The sequence below is a fragment of the Tachysurus fulvidraco genome, chromosome 3 (assembly GCF_022655615.1).
Source record: "Tachysurus fulvidraco isolate hzauxx_2018 chromosome 3, HZAU_PFXX_2.0, whole genome shotgun sequence".
Taxonomy (NCBI): domain Eukaryota; kingdom Metazoa; phylum Chordata; class Actinopteri; order Siluriformes; family Bagridae; genus Tachysurus; species Tachysurus fulvidraco.
Genome location: NC_062520.1, coordinates 18,544,906 through 18,566,996, shown reverse-complemented (window position 1 = coordinate 18,566,996; position 22,091 = coordinate 18,544,906). Strand labels below are relative to the sequence as shown.

Sequence of the window (22,091 nt, the reverse complement as noted above, 5' to 3'; positions counted from 1 at the left end):
AGGGAGGGCCCCGTTCCTGCTGCTGGCATGCACTCATTAGTTTACACATTTAAAAACACACACAGCTGTTTAACTCACCACACTAATGATTTCAGATGATGTAGCACCAGTTTGGAACAGAGTGTTCTCCTTTAAGGGAGAGACAGAAGAGAGAGAGAGAGAGAGAGAGAGAGAGAGAGAGAGAGAGAGAGAGAGAGAGAGGCTGGCAGGGGGTCAGCATAAAGCATAAGGAGAAAGCATATAGCATATGCATAAAAAGAGGAGGAGCAAGATTGTGGACCCCATACGCACACACACACACACACACACACACACACACACACACACACACACACACACAGCAACACAAAAGCATACACTACAGCTGGCTGGGTGTAATAATCTCCCAATGCTGGGAGCTCAGTGCGGGTTAAAGTGCACAAGGCTGCCATTAATACCACTTATCACAGTGACAGCAGGGTAATTACCACAGTGCTGTGGCCAGGTAGAGAGAAGTGGAGACAGGAGACGCCGGCACACAGCATCGCGCACCACCATTGCTATGTTTTATTAAACCTGGGTGGTTGATCATCAAGTGACATTAGTGTTGATCCATTTTCCTTATTTGACAATAAATTATCCTTGGCCTCTGGCATAATGGATATTGCAGCAGTGTTTGCCTGAGAGAAAGCACGAGCCACGCTGAGTCTCTGCCGAGGAGCACACACATGCTGTTAAAGTAAGAAAGCTAGACTCGGAGGATGCTGGCTAGTGTCAGGCCTCTTATCTCCTCCAGCATGATTAATACGGAGAGTACACACCGAGAAGCTTGGGGAAGATATAGAGCCATAACTGCATAAATATTTCTCTCTCTCTCTCTCTCTCTCTCTCTCTCTCTCTCTCTCTCTCTCTCTCTCTCTCTCTCCCCCACCTCCCTCCCTCCCTCCCTCCAACAGTCAGTTATAAGGTTGTCTCATGTTGAACAAGTGCATTATTCAAAGTTTGCTAGAACTGGACTACTGTAGTATATCATGAATAATATTGATGACCTTAAAATGAAATTTTGTTTCATTCAGACCTGGAGTGTGTGAAGCCATTCTCAAGCAGGTCAATGGTACAAAAACATTCATAAAGATGAGATCTCAGAGATTGAAGTAAAAATAAGCGTGAGGGCACCTTCAGTTGATTTGTGAGCTTTTTTGCTCTTTTCTTTAAAAATGAAAAAAATATATATATAAATAAACAAAAAATAAATAAAATTTAAAAAAAAAAAAAAAAAGCCTGGAATAAACAAAGAAAAAAAATGCAAGAGACAACAAAATATTCCACACTGTTCACAGAGCTCACTACCATTCCTATTGGTTCTCTTATTCGTTTTCTCAAGGTAACATTCAAGACACTTGGTACAGACACATTTCAGGTCCTTACCTATCTCCCATGGCCAGTAGCCCAAGTGCTTAGCAAAATGTCAACAGAAAATAATGCGCACACAAAGGCAATCTTATTTGTTCAAGAATTGCTCTAGGTCACAGCAATTGAAGCTGGCACGACAAGCCGCACTCCAGAAAAGAGTGGCTCGCTGCGGAGTGCATTAGCTAGAGCACCAGTGCTTTGTGGTGCAAAATGCAATCAAATAGCTCGACGTACACATGCTTTTTCAATGCATCCAAACAATCGTGCAATAAGCATTGCTGAATATGAAGGAGCTGTTGATTAGCAGAGCACTACAAGCTGATTTTTTCTGCTGCCCTTCTTTCCGTCTCTCTTCTCCCTCTTTTCCTATTTTGGATTGACTAATAATCAAAGCCTTTGATTGCATTGTGTGATGAGAGGAGGTGGTACAGGCACTCAGTGTGTGCAGGTAGCTAATTTGTGATTCACTAATTCTATTAAGTCAAAGGTGTTTGCAATTGAAAGCAGAATCAACAAAATCCGTCAGAAGAGACGCTGCGATTGTAATGATCGCTCCTTTTTTTTTTTTTTTTTTTTTTTTAAGAAATCTTCTGTCTCAAAAAGCAGTCGGAAATATCCAGTTTTCTGAAACGAATTATTTGGTTCATATTCTTTGGAAAATGGGATCGCCTTATACTTCAAAGATGTTCAGTTGCTACAGGATGAAAAAAGGAGTGTCCTATCTATAAGCATGCTTTAAGGAACAATCACACATATTGTACACATTATGTAATGATTAATAATGCTGCTTGAAAGAAACTTAAATAATGCTTGCCCTTGTTCTACCATCACTGACTTGATAACACTGACTAGAATTCGGTCAATGTGGAATAAAGTCTAGTTAAATATACATTATAACATTCAGACTGAAACAACTGTATAATACAAGTTTCTTTCACTAATGATATTTTGTGTCACTCAAATGTAATCGAATAATGATTAAAATGTTAAGGTCACATTAGGGTTTCTTTTTTTTAAAGCTGTAACATATAAAATGCTTTAAGAACCAAATATATATATATTAAAAAAGGCTTATAAATGCTATTGGAATACCACTATTACCATTATAACCGATTTTCTGTATTTTTCTTTACTACATTACAAATACTGCAAATAAATTATTTAAAGCATCTGCACACTTTGCTACACCCACACATTTTTTTCTTCCTGATTCTTATACTAAATGGCTGTTGCAAACCACCCTGATGAGTACTTTATTTAGTTGGGTGGGAAATGTTTCGATCTTTTTAACCTCATAAGTTTTGAAGGATTTTCTCCAATTTCCAAAAACCCCTAGGAAATTAAATGAGCTAATATAGGATGTACATGAGTATGAGCTGCATTTTTTTTTTTTTCTGACATTCTGAATGGGCCTGATATACGGTACAGAAGTGGGGACACAAGGGCTGAATTAGGTTTAAGGTTTAGCTAGCTAGATAGACACTTTATTGATAACAAGGGAAACTGCAGCATTACAGTAGTGGCAAAAGACAACATTCACAGGTAAACATAAATACGATGAAATAATACAATGAGAAAAAACAAGAAGTCTATTAAAGAGGGGAGGGAGGGACATTAGGGCACATTATACATTAGGGCACCTACTGTATACTGTATATTGTACAACTGTGCAAGAACGTGAAAAGGAAGCAGTTATAATGTGCCATGAGGTAGTTCTACTACTACTACTAATACTACTACAAATAATAATCCTAATAATAGCAACAGCAGTGAAACAGGTTCAATTAATACTGCTAACATGACAAATAATAATGATGCAAATATGCTCTATAGCCCTTGAAGATTAAAGAGGTAAGTAAGATAATTAAATATAAATGCTTAATAAATAGTCAGCATAGATCCAACCCATTCTGCTGACTCCTGATCCAATCTACCTGCCTGTTAACAACTGACTGATGAGGATTAGTGTATAATCTATACACACTGTACTGTACAGTCATATTCTTTTTTCTTTCAGTTTATTTGGATTGTCCAGATTTTGGTTGCTGAAGTTTATTAGATAATCCGTATATCATCAACTTCACCCTTTTGCTTTATTTGGATTGTCTAGTTTGTAACTTGCGATGTAGATCACATGTAGATCCACATGTAGATGGTTTAGTAAAACATGTTTTGGCATGTTCAGAATCAGTTGACTTGCTGCTTCATGATAGTCTATAGAGTGTCTACAACAGACTGTACAAATAAAGTATTACTTAACTAATCTTAGCTAAAGGATGTTATCATGGAGAAAACTGTGATAAAGGTAGCTTTTCTAGGCAAAATATTTAACAGAATATGGTTCCCAGTAAAATCCGTACATTTCCTAGTTACTCGCCTCTAGTCAGGCATAATTATTTTTATTTGGATCTTTTAGCCCCACCTTTAAACAAAATATACGAATCAGCATAAGATACAATGTGATTGTTACTTTTATATATTTTCTTGAATCTTGTGTGAGCTCATGTATAATCTAAGCCTGACTAAAATTATCAGATGAATTCACACGTAACACAATAGCAAATGAGTTCATTATAAAAGAAATGAGACTATTTCACGTGTTATTTATTTATATAAATAAAACAATGACATCTGTTTTTAAAGCATGTTTATGCATGTCGTCATGCATAATCGTCATACTGTCATGCATTATAACATCATTGCATTGTACTTCACACAGACGCCACATATAGCTGTATAGTGCTTCTAGTGCTGGTGGTAGACGCAGCTGTGGGCCCGTGTGTAATGATGTGAGTGCAGCTCAGGGGAAGACGGCCAAGGTGAGATTACAGCATGCTCTTGGGGTTAGAACAGCACCCGTCACAGCTGTCACTGTCTTACTGACCCTCATTGACCACATGACAGAACCAACAGCTGCACACACCAAAGAGAAAGATACTGATAGAGACCTGTAGAGTGTTTACAAAGTGTGTGTGTGTGTGTGTGTGTGTGTGTGTGTGTGTGTGTGTGTGTGTGTGTGTGTGTGTGTGTGTGTGTGTGTGTGTGTGTGTGTGTATGCAAAAAGGCCAGAATGAATATGTGTGTACTATACAAATTATACGTCAGCCAGTCTATATTAATATTTCATGAAGTAATACAGACCAACATTTTATCTAATGAGAAGAAAAACAACTAGAAACAAATACTGAGCAGCACTGCACCAGGATTTGTTACCACTATCAAATCAAACAATAATACAAACTAATCTGAACTAATCCATACGAAATAAAACTACTATTAATCCTCACTGTGATCAGTTACTACTACGAAGTAGAAGTAAAATTGTAAGAAACATTGTAAGAGTAATAAATTGTTGCTAACACACGGGAGAAAAGCACAGCCGAGACTTATGTTGGAAACACACGTGTTTCACATATGCACATATGTGGTGCAAATATGTTGGTAAATCGAATTAAATCGATGTCATCCACAGACATGGTGTTAAGTAAAGGTGTTTCATAGAGGAAGTTGCCATTTGTAATTTTCTACAACCAGCAAAAATACTAAAAAACGCAGCCTTATCTTGAAAATTCTACTTGTCGCCTTCTCTAAATTACCAGTTCTTTTCCAAAATTACAAAGTGGTGTCAAATCAATATAGCCACTCACACCATGAACTGTGTAAAGTCACTATTCTCTACATTTGGCTTTTGTTCGGTTAATATACTCACACAGTACTTGTTTAAATCTATAAAACTGATCATACGAATCTCTGTTCTGAGAAGGTAATCATCAAGATTAGAGTCATCACTAACATTATATTGCTAGCTTGTCACTAGGCTACTCACTATTGTCTACTGGCTAGTTTGTTGCTAGGCTACTTGCTCTTGTCCAGTGTTGTTGCTGTGCTGTAATTTCTGTCCAAAAATGTTGCATGAAGGCTTGAAGTTTGGTATAGTACAGCACCAACAGCCTCTCAGACCTGTAACTGTAAAAGTGTGGTTAAAGAAACATTTATGAGCTTTATGTGTGGGAAACGGGGTAGAGTGGAAAGGCTAGTCGTAAACATGACTAGCTGAGTTACAGGTATGATGCTTTAGCACAATCTCTACATATTAACTCAAACAAAAACAAATCCTCATAAACCATTAAATTATGTTTATTTATTATTATTATTATTATGTTACTTTTTGGTTATTTGTGAAATTTTTGTTCACTGTTCTTAATACAAAGTTGACTGTGAAGATGTGTGACCCATGCATTCAGCACATTTATACTGTATAACTGGAGCTCTGAAACAGTGAATCCAATTACGTTGAATTTTCTATGCTACTTTCACATAGTATTTTCTAATGGATTTGCTTGGATTTTTACATAATTAGGTAAAATACAGCAGAACGTTGCCTTGGTCAGTTGCCTTGAAACTCAAATTAAATTTAAATGATCATTACCATCGTTACACTTATCCTCTAGTGTCCTATACAATATCACATGAATCGGGTGCTGTGGCGGAAAAAAAAAGATGTATAGATTACATATTTCTCAACAAAGCATGATTTCATTGCTTATATAAACTTCATTTAATAAACAGGTTTCTAATTACTAGAACGAACGATGTAGAGTGTGTGAGTGTGATCAATTCACATAGCATTAACGTAAACCAATTTCACTGTGACAGCTAACGAGGCTGTTGGAACTGATGGAAACTAGAAGTATAGTATTAAATTCAGTAAAGTAGCGCAACATTCATAGTAGAACAGTGATAATGCATCTGCTGCTCCACACAGCACTGTGGGTTCGATTCTCAGCTCAGACATAAAGCTCAGTATTTGGATTTATTCAGGGCTTTAAAAGAAACTGTGATCAAATCATGCTGGACAAAAATGTTAACTCAATAAAATGTTACTCAATTCAAACATTTAAATTAAGAAATGTTTTGTAGTGACGCCCCATACTAAGCCTTAAGCCATACTAAGGTTATGCTTTTCCATATCCATTACTTATTGTCAGTCAGACTAGGTCTTTACAAAGGAGCTGGGACTTTTACTTCACCATAAACAAATCCATGTAAATGTCTTAAAATAGCATCCAGCAGCAGAGAGCAGACAGAGAGCAGCATGTGGCGAGCGGACTTATGGCATGAGCAAAAATTCAGGAAAGCTTTGCCCTCGGCAATATAGTTCAGTTTCAGCCGAGCAATCTGGGGACAATTTGGGGATTTTACTGCAGCACCACTGCTTTTGTCAGCTTTTATGCTTTGAAAAAGAGAATATAAGATTAATGGAATTTAACTGAGTTAAATAAAGATTGACTGATCATTTTATCGGGGCTGGAATGAATAAGCGTGAAGCTGAAGCCCCCTTAAATGGAATAGTCTTATGATATTAAGCCTTTACACTGTGCATGCTGGCATTATCGTAGCCACGGATATCACTTCAAATTCACTCCTTCTGCCAAAACTCAGAGGCTCACGGCTGCAATATTGTAATAAGAAATAACCTTTGCAAAAATCCTAGTTTACATCCAGAATTCCATTTAATGCTATTTCCCACATAGTGAGCACACATCTTCACCCGATAGTTTAGGTTAGAACTTTATATAATCATGAACATTACACAATCTATGTGTTAAACTCTGTCACATCCAAAACAGAAAGCACAATACTCTATTCTTTACAAACCTTTTGTAATCGAGTGTACTGTATATACTTTCCAAAATTTTATTCTCATATTAATAAAAAACTCTTAATAATGTAGATGTTATGATTTCTGATGTAGACTCTAAAACTCTTAAAAGTGCAACGGCCCAAAATTTCCAGTTCCATCCAGAGGAGAATTTAATTTGGTAAGCCTCTGCTGAGTGAAAATGTAATTAAATTTGAGTGTGTGTGTGTGTGTGTGGGGGGGGGGGGGGGGGTTAAATTGTTTGGTAAATGCTTAATCAGTACATTTTGTGGGTTGCACATTTAAGAGCAAATGTCACTTCCTTAAAGCTGGAATTGCCTACGTACGATAATCCTGAAAATATCCTTCTTCTACCACCTTTAAAGACCTAATTATAACAAATAAAATGGCCTGCTAAAGAGGAAATAATAAAGATCTTGGGAAAACATTCAAGGAGTTTTTCAAGCCTGAAAAGTTAAATGAAATTAAATACAATGCTGCCATGGTAACATGTGGAGAAGGCTTTAGGACATGTCAAATTCGACAGGTGAGGTTAAAGGAACATACCCACCTCACAGGTTCACCTGTCATTTTAATTGCTTCACCAGTCATGCTTTTAACCAATTAAAGTCAATTCCTAAGACTTCCCACACCACCAAGGGAAAACAGACTCTTTTTTTTACCATCAGTTCTCAAATGTCATTTATTTGCCCTGTAAATACAGAAGACTTGTTGAGCTTATCTCATGAAAGAGATTGCACGTTCTGCTAAACGTAATCCTACCAAATAAAAAGAAACTTAAATCTGCAAAACATCTAACAAATGTGTTACAAATCTCACATGCAGTGATTAAACAAGTTAAACACAACTAGTGATCATTTCAAGTAAAAAAAAAAAAAAATCACTATTAAGAACGGCCTATTAATAGCTTCTTTTTTGTAACTGCCTATTGATGAGCTTTTATGGCAACTGAGAGAACAGTGTCCGGTGCAGTGATTGTAATCATGTCTTAACTGCAGAGGACAGCAGAGAGCAGTATGTGAGCTCACAAGCCTCATCAGCGGTAATCTGGCCCAATCTGGCCATTAGTGGCTCGGGTCTGACCTGAGATCAGTTCTGGCACACAGATAATGAGGGGAGGCAAATACTGAGGTGAACGTCTTGACCCGGACACACAGCAGTGAGAGCTGGAGGACTTCACACCTTCTCCAACCCTGCATGCCAGACCATGGAGACCCTCTACACACACACCCAACCCACACACACACAAAGATACACACACACCCTAAACGCTAATTATTAGTTGTGAAATACTAAGCAGATGAGCAAATAGAGAACAGAGAATACCTCCTACTGTGGATAAGCTCAATAAGCAAATAGAGAATAACATCCACCTTTCAAACAATCACATAGGTACCAACATTACAATACTATAGAAGCACGCATTTCATTCAGGAGTACCATATCAGGCAGAAAATGGCATTGGACATTATAATACTCTCTGCTGAGGCTAGAATACTGAACAAAAACCTGGACCACAAAAATAAATGGCATCATCCTTGGGCCTTTTGTATGAATATAAAAATAAAAAATAAAAAATGACATGCCTAATATTCGTACAACTCTATAAGTAATATTAAAAAGAGAGAGAGAGAGAGAGAGAGAGAGAGAGAGAGAGAGAGAGAGAGAGAGAGAGAGAGAGAGAGAGAGAGAGAGAGAATCTCAACTGATTTTGAAAGTAAGGTTTTAGCCTTGATTTCTGTGTAGGGTTGAGAATAAATATGACTGATCACCAACAATGGTACACAGACAAAGGTCACAAAAATTGCCCTAAAGGTCCTGGCTTTTTTGAAATTCAATTGAAATTTTTGATGTCTGTTGAATGTGGTGTGGGGAGGCTTTAAGGGCACAGTATTCCCCTGGTGAGTCCATCGCACACCGCGCAGTGGCACTGAGGTTAACGATGGCCGCCACCCGGCCCATTGTACAATCAAAGTGAATCAAAGCACAGACACATGACGGTGGCTACACACGTACGTGCATCATGAGCTTTCATTTAGGGAGAGCTGACCAACCTTCAGTGAAAAAATTGAAACTGCAGCCAATGCAAGGCTCAGAGAGAAAGCGAGAGTATGCAACACCGCAGGGTTCAGAGCAGAGGAACATGGCATAGAGTCTATTACACTGCAAAAACACTTAGTAAGTAAAAATACCTTGAATATAGTCCAATTCATCAGATTACACTTAACCAGATATATGATTATTAGACCTTTTTATTTTTCAATTCTTCTTCTTTAGAGAAATAAACAATAGCTTATAGAACAAAACTCTTTTAATTTTGCTTGAAATTAAGTTCTAGATTTAAAGATGTCTAGAACTACATTTTAGTAATGTTATATTTAGTGATGTTAATAGAAAAGGCTTGATGCATTTGTCTATGAGAAATTATCTGTTGTTTTTGTTTGTTTGTTTGTTTGTTTGTTTGTTTGTTTGTCTGCGGTGTTGCCTCATCCCTAAAATCATTTTATAGTTCATTTTATGTTCCTGAACGCTTCTTAACAACAATAAAAAAAAATGCCTAACCAGTAAAACCTGAATGGCAAATAGTATAAGAATTAAAAAAGAAGAAAAGAAGAAACACAAAGTCTTGTCCTTAGATTTCAATAAAGAAAAAAATTTCAGAGCTGTGTCCACTGACTGATGGTCTCACGAACGCAGCGAGTTTGATGGGACGCGTCACACGTATCATGTGCCTATGGGATAGAATATTTTAAAGAAATTCAGTAATATATAAGAGAACAATAGAAGATGAGTGTATGTCATGTTAAACCCCCAGGCATATAGACTGTAGACTGGCATGTCACTGCCAAAGCTTCTTTCAGGGAAGCCCTTTGTTTCTGTGACGCTTTCTGTGTCCTAGCACTGATGCAGGAAAGACACGGCTTTAGTTCACATGGTCTGGTGGTCTTCAAGCAGACTCCTGTGAGCAGCATCATCTCTTTCTAATTCCTTAATGATGCTACGGATCCTCTGCGTTTTTAAACTTGGTGATGCAGGGGAACGTCCGTTCAACCTTCTGCTAAACCTCCTGTTATTCTGCTTTAACTCTGAAAATACTCTAAATTCTCAAATACACAGACTTGCAGTGGAAACATATTCTACAAAATCCACATATCCGAGTTTATGATTTGAAAATTACCATGTGGTGATTTGTAAACGATGCAACTGAAAGGAATTCCTGCCTGGATCTGAATCATTGTTTTTACATATTACTACTACTACCACCAATAATAATAATAATAATAATAATAATAATAATAATAATAATAATAATAATAATAATAATAATAATAGTTTTTGTTATTATTATTTAATAGTTATTGAAATAGTGCATTTCTTTGTATTCTCAGGGAAACACCAATGACACGAGGGAAACAGAGAGAAGCAACACTGTTTTTTTTCCTCTGTAATCAGCAGATAATTAAAGCAATTGGCCACATTTATTCTCCACCATGTGCCTTTGGGTGAAAGTTTACGGATATTCATTCTGAATGTGCAGGATATGAGTGTAGTATGAAATTGGCGAAGTGTAGCTAACCTTGTTAACTCTGGCAATTAAAGTCATGTCACAGACTCATATCCGCACAGTTACAGGCGGAACAACCTGAAACAAATACAAATGAGTAGACTAACCTTCTCCATCTCTGCCAATCTCCTCTACCTCCCAGTCTGAACAGGACACACAGCCCTGCCATAACAACAGCACATTACATGCTTCATCACAGGCTAGTTGCCACACATTCTCTCTTTCTTGTCTCTTTCTGTGTTAATCACCACACATTAACTGGAACATACAAATCATGGATATAAATAAATCGTTAGACCTCCTGCTGAGCAGAAGTGTGAACAAGATGACTGGTGTTCAAAACATTGCATTCCACGTAGTGCAACTCTCAATATTCTCAGTTGTGTATTTCAGACTGAATGGCATAAATAAGGCTGCGTGCTGAACCTGCAGTGTTGTATCACTATATATACAGTAGTTAGATAGATAGATAGATAGATAGATAGATAGATAGATAGATAGATAGATAGATAGATAGATAGAGAGAGAGAGAGAGAGAGAGAGAGAGGGATATTTATGATAAAAAATGCTCAACAAATGAACATCTATTAAATAGAAAGTACATATATTTCTATGTACATATTTTATATACATAGACATACACATTTTATGTACATATACATTTTCTAAATTCATTATGTATTACTTTAGTATTATATTATAATTATTCTACTGATATTTATTGGTAAGTACTTTTGTTTATATATATATATATATACTTTTGTTTATATATTTTTATCTGACTATTTGCTTATGACACTTTTTTGCCACTATCTTTGATAAACAGGAGGCTGTTACACATCACAGTGATTCTTAATCATGGTTGTTCATCAATATAAGACTCCTGGCTGAAATGCTTGATTTTCTACTCGTTGGTGTTAAAACATTGGCTGACAGATGAGACTGAGACCGGGCACTTTATGCTAGTACACGTTGTTAAAGGATAACATATTTTATGTGGAAAATATAAATATAAATATTTAAAAAGGTTTGACAAGGTTGATATTTGGGTTGCAGTACTTGTTAAAAAAATATCACAAAATAATGCTACATTTATTTCTATGGAATCTGTGTACAGTGTACAAAAAACTACTGTGTACAGGCACTACAACTATTACATCAAGCAATAATCCATCAAATGTGTTCTCTGGGATATGAATATGAGCGTAACCTTTTTAACAGCAGTTAAAAATGCAGGCACAGCTGTAACACATTAACCACACTGATAAAGAGAAAATATGCTGATACAAGCTACAATACAGCTCCACATAAAGGGCTGCTCAATCAATTCTTTACAAAACTCATCGTACTCCGCCCGAAAAGATATCAAAGATTTCCTATGTACACATGAATATCACTCAAAAACATCTGGAATAAGAATGTTCCAGGTGGGGTTTTGTTGGACAAGTTTCAATCAAATGTAATGTTTATTACATTCATTTCTATTATTTCTATTCTTTTTAAGAAGTTACTTTACATTTATCCCCCTCACCCATACACACACACACACACACACACACACACACACACACACACACACACACACACACACACACACATACACACACCCACACTGTACATTAGATGACATATGTACAGTCAATACCACCATGGTCCACTGGGGGGACAAGAGCCAGAGGTCAAAAATCCCAAAATATATATAGAATTTTTTTTGTTTTTTATAAATTTATACCATGTAAATACATAAACGAATACATTATTTTTACTGTCGTATTTTTGTGTATTTTTTTTGTTTCGTTTTGTTTGCATTGTAAAAAACAAATATCAAAGTATCTTTTTGAACAATGGCAACAAAAATTTTTTTTGTGAACTGCATTTAAGTTTAGGGTTAGTATATATTTAGTCAATTATCTCAAACTAGCCCGTTCTTCCTAAACACACGTCTTCATGAAAAGAATTCAATTAGTTGATATTTTGAAGCTGTTTGTGCCTCCCTGATGATGTATTTATCTCTGAGCTGTTTAAATTTCACTAGGAATTATGCTCATTTACATGCAGTTCTCTGTAATCCTCCTCTATCTTTTCTTAATGAAGTTAAGGAGATTAAAGCAGATTTTGCAACAGCCACCGCACACTAAGGATTCTTGGTCATCTTCCCTAACGTACTCCATAATTCCATTTGTGATGCAGATCAATGAGATGAAAGCAGATGAAAATTCACATTTAACACACTACTTGGTTTGAATAGATGCAATACTAATAGTTTCTCTATTAACAACAAGCTTGACAATGCATGGGAAACCATCAAAACCAGGAAATTTGTAAGAAATTCATAAGATTTTCCTTCATTGCATGAGGTTAGGGACAAAGTTTTACTGCTTAAAGCTCTAAGTGCAAACAAATCCTCTTGTGTGTTAGAACTGCTCTGTGCAATAGTACCAAGATGGTTATCAAGCAAAACGCAACAAAATGTACAGGATGACCGAATTGTGCACCGCAGTGTGATAACTGGTCTGTGAGTATATAAGGCCCATTTGAAGTGATTACTTAGTGTTAGAATGCAACTCACCACAGGTAGCCATGACGCTGACACACAGCCCTAAGGGAAGACTCCTCCCCTCACGTATAAATATCTTAAAAATGTCGGCCAAATGGTGGCAATAAACTCATTTGTTCCTGCAGTAATGAAGAATGACTAGCCTCCGCCCCGTACACACTCGTGCTCTTCCTCTTTGCCACATCTGTGATTGTTGCCATGGCGACCTGTGTCTTACCTCATGGCTTCCCGAAGTGCTCCGCGCTCGCTCAGTGTCGTGTGTTTGATGTCATCAAAATTGTTCTCCAGCTTCACGCAGCTCTGAATGTGAGAGATAGGGTGAGAGAGATGGACAGAAAGAGTGCGAGAGAGAGAGAGAGAGAGAGAGAGAGAGAGAGAGAGAGAGAGAGAGAGAGAGAGAGAGAGAGAGAGAGAAAGAAACAAGGATGATATTATGAGTAGAGGAAGTGGTGCTGCTTGTTTGGTTGTTTGCGTCTGATGCGTTTCATTGATCGGGGCTATTACACACGCGCTGAACATAATCCACTCCAGTATTGCCACCAAGATTTCTTTTCCCCTGACAATCCCTTTAAACCATATGCAAATCAGGGCATTACTTCCACAGGCTGGCCTTCACATTTCATTAAATGTGACACTATCAACTTGTGCCACAGTCAAAAATGTCGCGGTTTGAGGGGCTGGCATGCTGTTGTCATGGCGATCGGCCTCTCCAGCCCCTGACCCTGAAGGTAAGTGCAGGGCTGGAACGAGGCCTGCTGGGATTGACATGCGAGTGATTAGTGAGAGGAGGCTTTTACCTCTCAGCTCCACTGATAAACACTGTGTCCCTCTCTCACAGAGAACACACACTCCCACATGCACACACCCTGATCCCCCTCTCACACTCAAGAGCAGGAGTCATTATCTCTGATAACCCTCACTGACAAACAGTCAACAGCTCCTATTGCACTCTCTTGCTCACTAAGCACACAACTGCATTGCACAGTGGTAAAGCGCTGACCAAAAGACGCACTACAGCATCCGGTAAAACTTGTATGGATTTGAATTTACAGGTTCTGTGGGAAATGTATTGCTGTGAAACTGTGCATTTTGTACAGTACAGCAGCCTTTGTTGTGGCTCAAGTCACTTTAAATTTTGCTTTATGACCACATCAGCCATGACAAATTCAGAGCTTTATATTGATATATGAAAGCCACGGCCTGACAGAGTGACTTAATACGAATATAAATTTCGGCCGAGCAATGTTGCTGACTACATTGAATGTGTAGTGTTAATTCAGGAGAAAGCTAACTCAGTTTTCTCCACTCCAAAAAAGGCCAGTGGCAGGTTGCATTTATACAACACATTTATACATTTATATTCCAACAACAGAATGCTCAGCATTTCATATTGATATCTAATCTGCATGATTCCAAGCACTCTGCGAGTAAGTGATTCTCCCCCAGCATCCTCCTCCAATGTCTTTATCTAATCGAGTGGAATTAACAAATGTATTTGCTTCTAGTTGTTCAAATATTAAAAACACAATGATGGGGAAAAAGATAATTATTGCACTGTTAAGCCTCATGGGTGACATAATAATACAGCATCCAGAAGCTGAGGGCTATACTTCCTATACGGAATATGTTGTGTGGGCGGTTCACAATCAGATGCTCTTTGAAAACTACAATTGATTGCAATTCTTCCAAAAATATTATTTATACATTCTTGACTCGCGATGTGGAAAATAAAACCTTTAGATTCACTGTGTATGTCATGTGGAGCATAAATCAAAAAAGTCAACTGTAACAAAATATTTTGTAAATAGAAAAGAAATGACCTGCAGTTATCTTTATAGCAAATAAATAGAAGCAAACAGACAAGAAGGTACAGCGTATCATTTCTAGTCAAAGACACAGCTAAGTGAAGAGAGATCGGACTGTCTGAAGACAAACGCTCCTTTTAAAATTCAGGTTCGGCTTAAATTGCACTAATTATGAGAACCCTGTGACGCACGCGATGTGCCTTTTTAAAAGAGGATTTCCGTCATCGTGTTGCATTTTTCCCCCTGACTTTTATATAGCAAATAATAAAAGTGCATTCAATTCACCATGGCTTCTATATCTGTGACTTGAGGAAATGTCTTTAATGAAAGCTCATGACAGAATCAAATCAGCCATTATGAGTAAAAGCCACTCAGATTATTTCTCGCCTGCCAGTACTGTGCACAGCCAGCTGAGCGAGGCACAAAAAAACCCTTTGTGTATTCCTCTGTACATTAAGAAGCATGGAAATGTGCTGAGAGGAAAAAAAAAGACTTATTAGGGGTTTCTATTAACATCAAACCCCAACATTATTCATGTAATCTCCCTCCCCTCTACCAGGATGGCTTACACAGGGAAGCATTGCTAGTCTAATCCTTCGAGCTGTTGCTAAATCCTATGAGAGGGGAGTAGAGAGAGGAAAGCTCTGGGATTATGAGTGAGGGGTGAGGGCTATCTGTGTGTTCCAGCTGATAAAACCCATCGATCACTAGCCCAACAACACCTCCTTATTACATCCCCTGCCAAGCTGAACACCCTCTTTCCTCCTCTGTATCCTGTGCAGGAGCAGCAGGCTGGCATTGGATCAGGCAAAAGCAATCAATGGCCAGGTTGATCAAGTGGCATGTAATGGTGCCAGGGTGTTAGAGATAAGTAACGGCCACTGCACTTACACTGTCTTTCACTTACTAATTTAACTCTGCTACGCCGAAAAGCTATTTGCTGCCGTGAGCGTCGCCCCCTGTTGGCCACAGCGACAGGGAGAGAGGCTAAGAGCAGGGGTAGCTGGTGCATGTCTTAATGTGATGTCACTATAAAATCATTACACTGATTTGACAAGCACTCTTACAGTTGTCATAATGAATAAAGTGAGACAAAGTTCTTTTGGATGCCTTAATATATTCCAAAGAAGAGAAAAAAATTCATCACCTCCTTTTTATAACATTCAGATGGTTTAATGAGCAATCTGTCTTCCTGGACTATTAGCGGCATGATCCATTTACTTTTATCTGAGAGTGATGGAGTGGAGCATTTATTCTTCATTTTACTCAATATATTTCCCTTCAACAGTGGCACATAAACCTGGCAACGGTGCTGATGCAGCCTCATTCATAATGCTCTACGCGAGAAGAAATGATTCCGCATGCAGAGATTAGAGTGCAGCGACTGGATCTATTGCTGTGCATCTCTTCCCTTCAAATAAAAGCAACAAAGGAAACATTGCAGCGTTCAGGCACAGACTACTGAATCTAACAAAACACTGAATTGCTTTGGCTGTGCTAAAACTGTATCAAGATCAAAATGAACTAAAGTTTTAGATGAGATTTTATACTTTTCTTATGCAATATAATAACTGTTAAATCTAGATGAAAACACATGACTGCCATGTGAAGTTGGTTATTTTCCAATACCAGCATGTCCTGAAGTGTTTGAGTGATTGAGTTCTCTTACAGTGCAAAACATGACAATTCAGCAAGTTAAAATATCCCAAATGTAGTCAGACTGATCTAGCATTTCCCAATAAAAGAATTACAAGCGAATCACAGAGTATATTAAACCTAGTAAATATGGCTAGAAACAGTAATCATATATTTGGTTCGTTGCAATCTTATAATGAGTTGTTGATAAATCTGACTAGATTTAATATAGTTTCACTTCCTAAGATGTCATTTTCTTCAGTGTGTACCAAAACAATTAGCAATAAAACGCTTCAACCCATTTTAATTTCAACACATGGTGAGCCTTTACAGACAGTTCTGTTATCACTTATGTTGTAGCAGCTACAAGCAGTCAGTCCTTCAGCCAGATCAACTTCTTTTTAACTCTTAAAGACATTCAAACAAAAAAAAATTAAGAAATTAAAACAGCTTACTGAGAAACTGAGAAATGTGAACATTTCTTAATTAATTAATTAGTGAAGTGACATACGGCTAAGTATGGTGAGCCATACCCAGAATTTGTTCTCTGCATTTAACCCATCCAAAGTCCACACACACAGCAGTGAACACACACACACTGTGAACACACCCGGAGCAGTGGGCAGCCATTTATGCTGCGGCGCCCAGGAAGCAGTTGCGGAGTTCGGTGCCTTGCTCAAGGGTACCTCAGTTGTGGCCGGCCCGAGACTCGAACCCACAACCTTAGGGTTACGAGTCAGACTCTCTAACCATTAGGCCACGACTTGCCCAAATTTCTGTTGTCCAGATTCTTATATTTCTTATATTTTATATATATTAATAATAAATAAATAAACATATCAACAGTACATTGTTTTTTCTTTGTTAAATATGCTGTTTTATAAATGAATTTCCAATAGATCATCGTTCCTGAAATATAAGAAATTAGCTTTGTTCGACACTCATCAGACAGAGACGTACTCAAATAAAATAGATCGCACCTGATTTATTCTGATTTTGCCGTATTCACTTAATAAATGATAATCATGACTGATAAATTGATTTAAATAGAGGAGAATGATCTGTGCTGTAAATTGTACTGAAGGTTTTTTTTATAGGTATATACACACAGTATATCTTATAGGAATTAGGATGAAATACTCTTATTGAAGCAATTACTTCATTCCTATAAAACAAAAACCTCCCCAAAGCAGCTTCTAGAGTAGCAGAACCTCGGCACCAGACAGAAAACAGCGATGACTATTAGGAGGAAGGGCATGAAGAGCGCGCGCACACACACACACACACACACACACACACACACACACACACACACACACACACACACACACACACAGAAAGAGAGAGACAGTAACTCACTGTGGCTGTGGAAGTGACACACTTATCCTCTGGCCTGTATAGATGGCTTTTCTATCAGGAGGTATCTAACACTAGCATGCTGAGGGATGTTTCTGGGAGAGATTTAAGAGTGTACTGTTAAAGACTGAGGAGCCATACTCATTTCTTCCTCACCTTCCTCTTTTTGTCCATGAGCAGGAAGAAAAAACACCAGCTCGTGCATCTCACAAACATACCTGCCCTTCACTCTGTGCTCAGGGTAAGCCTCTCATAATGCAATCTGGAGCCTCATTAAATTGGATTAGACCATACAGGCAGATTAATAAAACCAACCCGTCAGTAAACAGTGCCGTAATATATTCAAAAACAAAGGCACATCAAGTGTGTCTCCATCCCCCATCTCAGCACCTGCTGCAGAACTTGTACCTGTTTGTGTTTGGTAGATTATCTCTGACTCCAACCTGTGCTATTGGAGCAGAAAGACAAATATTGAGAAGCCTCTGGTCAGCTAATAGCTTCAACTCAAAGTGGGCTCTGTAAGGGATGATGCCTGTGGGGAAATGTTTCAAAATTACCTTGCTGACGACATGCCCCCAAGCCCAGAGGAGGGGAGTGAAAAATCCTAAGCACCTGAGTCCTGACAGACGAAGATAACAGCTGGCTATAGCCACCATATTTCTCCCAAACACATTTGGAATCTATGGACAGTCACTGTTCATAGATTCCCTATAAAATAAAGTTTACAGCCCCTCCAGCATTCGGGAGATTCCACAGAACAATTATGACGACGCTTCTGGGCCCAACAAAACTTATTTTAAGGATCAATAAAACAGTCATTGCTTTTTCTTTACGAAGAGGATAAATCTGCTTCACCTCAATCAATACTGGAAAACTGTATTATCGTCACCGGCTCCACAGAGTCAGCATTCTGATAAAGGACTTACTGGGTGGATTGGGCAATCGACACGGAGAAATGTATAGCATGAAAAATAACACTCCACCAGCAATAATCTCTGTTTTACTGTGTGTTCTTATAGCTACAGCAGGCAAGAACACATATCTTATTCTTAGCTGTTTTCCCACCATTTCAGTGGTTCATAACTATAACTATACAGACAGGAAGAGAGGATAACAGTCTGAAGTTTAAAACACTCGTTCTGTTTGGTCAGAAGGTGTTAATTCGTTTCATTAATCAGGTTTAATCAACACCGGTGCCTTGTAAACAGTGTAATTGTTGATAGGGTTTATAGGACACCTTTTGTTAGAGGATGCTTATTAAATCATTTTTGGAAGGAGTCTCCAGTATCAGTGCTCAAGTATCAGTGATTTCATCTACCCATATTTTCCTATAACAAGACGTCTGCTGTTTTACTCCTCACACACCGCAGTCGATTGTAAAAGTGCAGGAGCTCAGTCTCGGAATACGTGCACAGTTACTAGTTTAGCATTTCACCATATAGGTACATAATGAATGATATCAAATTTGTGATCTATTCCCATCTGATTATAATGATAAATGAGGAAGTTTTACTTAGCAACAGTAGAGGGTATAGGTAGATAATCTCTCAAACAAAATAACTCCATCTTGTTTTGTGTCTACATTAAACAAGCTGAAGTCTCAGTTGCCTTGAAAGACAGACGAGCGCCATGGCCACCTGCCAAAAACCCAAACACTGGTCTTGAGAGATATTCCTGAGACTTTGACAGCATGTGCCTGGAATTCTAAGATAATTTTGTTTGACAGACCTTTTTTTTTGTGAGTGAGTGAGTGAGTGAGTGAGTGTGTGTGTGTATGTGTGTGTGTGTGTGAGAGAGAGAGAGAGAAAGAGAGAGCAACGTGGTCTTATTATTCCCTTTTACTGAATCACTGCTGTTAACAAGGACATGTGTTTAAATCGTTCATCTATGGTTCTGTCTATAAATTTTAAACATACAAATCTGTGTGTGTAATTTCTGTTTATTGACGTGGTGATGTAGAACACAGCAGAGGTCCTTGCTAGGAGACGAAGTGACTGGTTTTGAATGCGTCACGTCACACAACCCTCACCAGACGAGGTCAGTTTCCTAGAACATGGACTGTCTGAATATAGATGCGGTCCAAAGTGTGTACAACTTCGGGCTGGTTGGTAAATGTTTGCGCAGTGGTTGCAACATTAGTGGTTTCAGCAGGGAGTCAAAGGTTAAAGGTAAAAAAGTGAGGCACTTACATCACAGCTTTTCTCTGTGTTCCTCTTCCAGTGCTTTTTCTCAGCTTTCTTGGCTGCAGTGGAGTGGAGCACAGCATGGCTCTTCACCCTCGGATTGAGGGCAAGGATATTCTACACACACAAAGAGACGGGGGAGGCTGTTAGGGAAGGTTTGCAACATAGCAACCATTTTACATCTCTGGCATTTATGCAAAAGTGGATTAAATGAATAGTGACATTAACTTGCAAATAAATATTTTTTTATGGCTAAAGCTAAATTCTACACTCAGAGCTTTACATGTACAGGAGTCACACAGGTCAAGGCCGTACAGTGCTGTAAAGCTACATCCAAATGTTTTGTTCAAAAACTCATTTCACTCCAGGCAGAAGTGAAAGAATTGACCTTCACGATGACCTTCACATATTCACAGATCCAAAATATTACACAAAATATGGTCTGCAGGTGCTCCAGCTTCATTAATCACAGTCCTTTCCCTCATATACACTAAGCAATTTCTCTATCCTTTTAAGCATACAGTCACCATCCACTTTATTAAAATCACCTCTACATCTTTACATTTGTGCAATTATGCAATCAGCAGCACAGTGCACAAAACAAAAAAGTTTCTGTAAGAGGCAACAGGAAAAGTTTTGGTGATGGAGCAGGAGAACAAACAGAACCATTAGAGGTGGCATGAAGGCTACTGCAACTCTAATACATCTACAGCATTTGGCACATTTAATCTCACTGTAAACAACTGAGCTGAGGGTTAAGGGCCTTGCTCAAGGGCCCAGCAGTGGACACTTGCAGTTGAACTCACAACCTTCCAATCTTTGATCCATCACCTTAACCACTACACTACCACATCCACACTTTAATAATTACTCTGCATAACTGTGGTGAGTAGAACAGCATCTAAGAGGAACACAACACATCAGACCTTAAGGTGGACGTCGTACAACAGCAGAAGGCCACATCGGGTTCCACTCCTGTCAGACAAGATCATGAATATACTTCCACCTGTTACTTTTCCATTCTTGCTCAGCCCAGTTTCAGTGAGTCTATTATAATAATAACTAAATTCTAGCTTTTCTATTTTAACAGATGCTTTGGTTTCTTTTTCACTTTTTCAACAAGAGACAAATCCTTCACTAAGACACAATATTAAGTTCTAATGGTGTTCCAAATCCTTGGCACTACATGTAATGAGTGAAAGCAATGCATTATTTAGCAGGAGGAAAATATTCAGTTGACTGAGTGCTTATTGTAAATCCCTCTATCAGCCCTCAGGTTCTAATGAGCCTCTTTACTTGGTTGGCGTGTACCTCCTGCAACCCCCCTACCAAACTACCAGACATGTCTCCGGCCCATGCCCAATGAGACACCCTGTTATCATCATGCACGTTCCATCACCTTCACAGCAAACAGCCAGGACATGTACCCCTCCATTACAATCAGCCGTGCCCCCCACTCACAGTCCAGACCAAGTGCTCATAGACATGAATCTATAATCATGTCACTTGGTACTATACTGCATTAACTGCACACAAATACAAATTGCAGTACAAAGACAGGCAATCACACAGGAGAGCAGATAAGAACACAAAACAGATAAAAGAGATGCTTTACACAGCAGCATACATGTCCACTGAGAACATTTGTTTTGTAAGTGCAAGTATATACATGGAACATGTGCCTATACAGCTTACAGATGCCGTGGATTTTCTAAAATACTATTTAGGCAGGTTTGTATATATTAGGCACCAGAAACTGCCGAGGCAATTGAGATTTTTTTTGCAGTCCTGCAATTCCGACATAGCGCTCCTCCTATTCGGGAGTTTAACCTGCATATTCCCACTGATGTTCACTGTATCGAAATAAATCCACTGTTCCCCCTGAGCACCCAGCAAAGCTATACATTATCTTTTAGATTCGGTTTTTCCATCTTTT

At 38.3% G+C, this 22,091-nt stretch overlaps 1 protein-coding gene across 5 annotated transcripts in view; it reads right to left on the bottom strand.

Moving 5' to 3' along the window:
* The window catches only part of dpyda.1 (dihydropyrimidine dehydrogenase a, tandem duplicate 1), a 127,208-nt gene that overhangs the window by 91,751 nt on the left and 13,366 nt on the right, over window positions 1-22,091 (bottom strand). For 4 of the 5 annotated variants that reach the window (XR_007140073.1, XM_047810774.1, XM_047810775.1 and 1 more), the window contains exons 2-3: window positions 20,162-20,272; window positions 13,394-13,476 (exon numbers count right to left, since the gene is read on the bottom strand). Coding sequence is in view for 4 of the 5 variants with exons in the window: in XM_047810774.1 (XP_047666730.1) it covers window positions 13,394-13,476; window positions 20,162-20,272 (194 nt within the window). In the remaining variant the exon portion in view is untranslated. The remainder of the gene's footprint in view (window positions 1-13,393; window positions 13,477-20,161; window positions 20,273-22,091) is intronic. The other variant, XM_047810773.1, reaches the window with a different exon arrangement.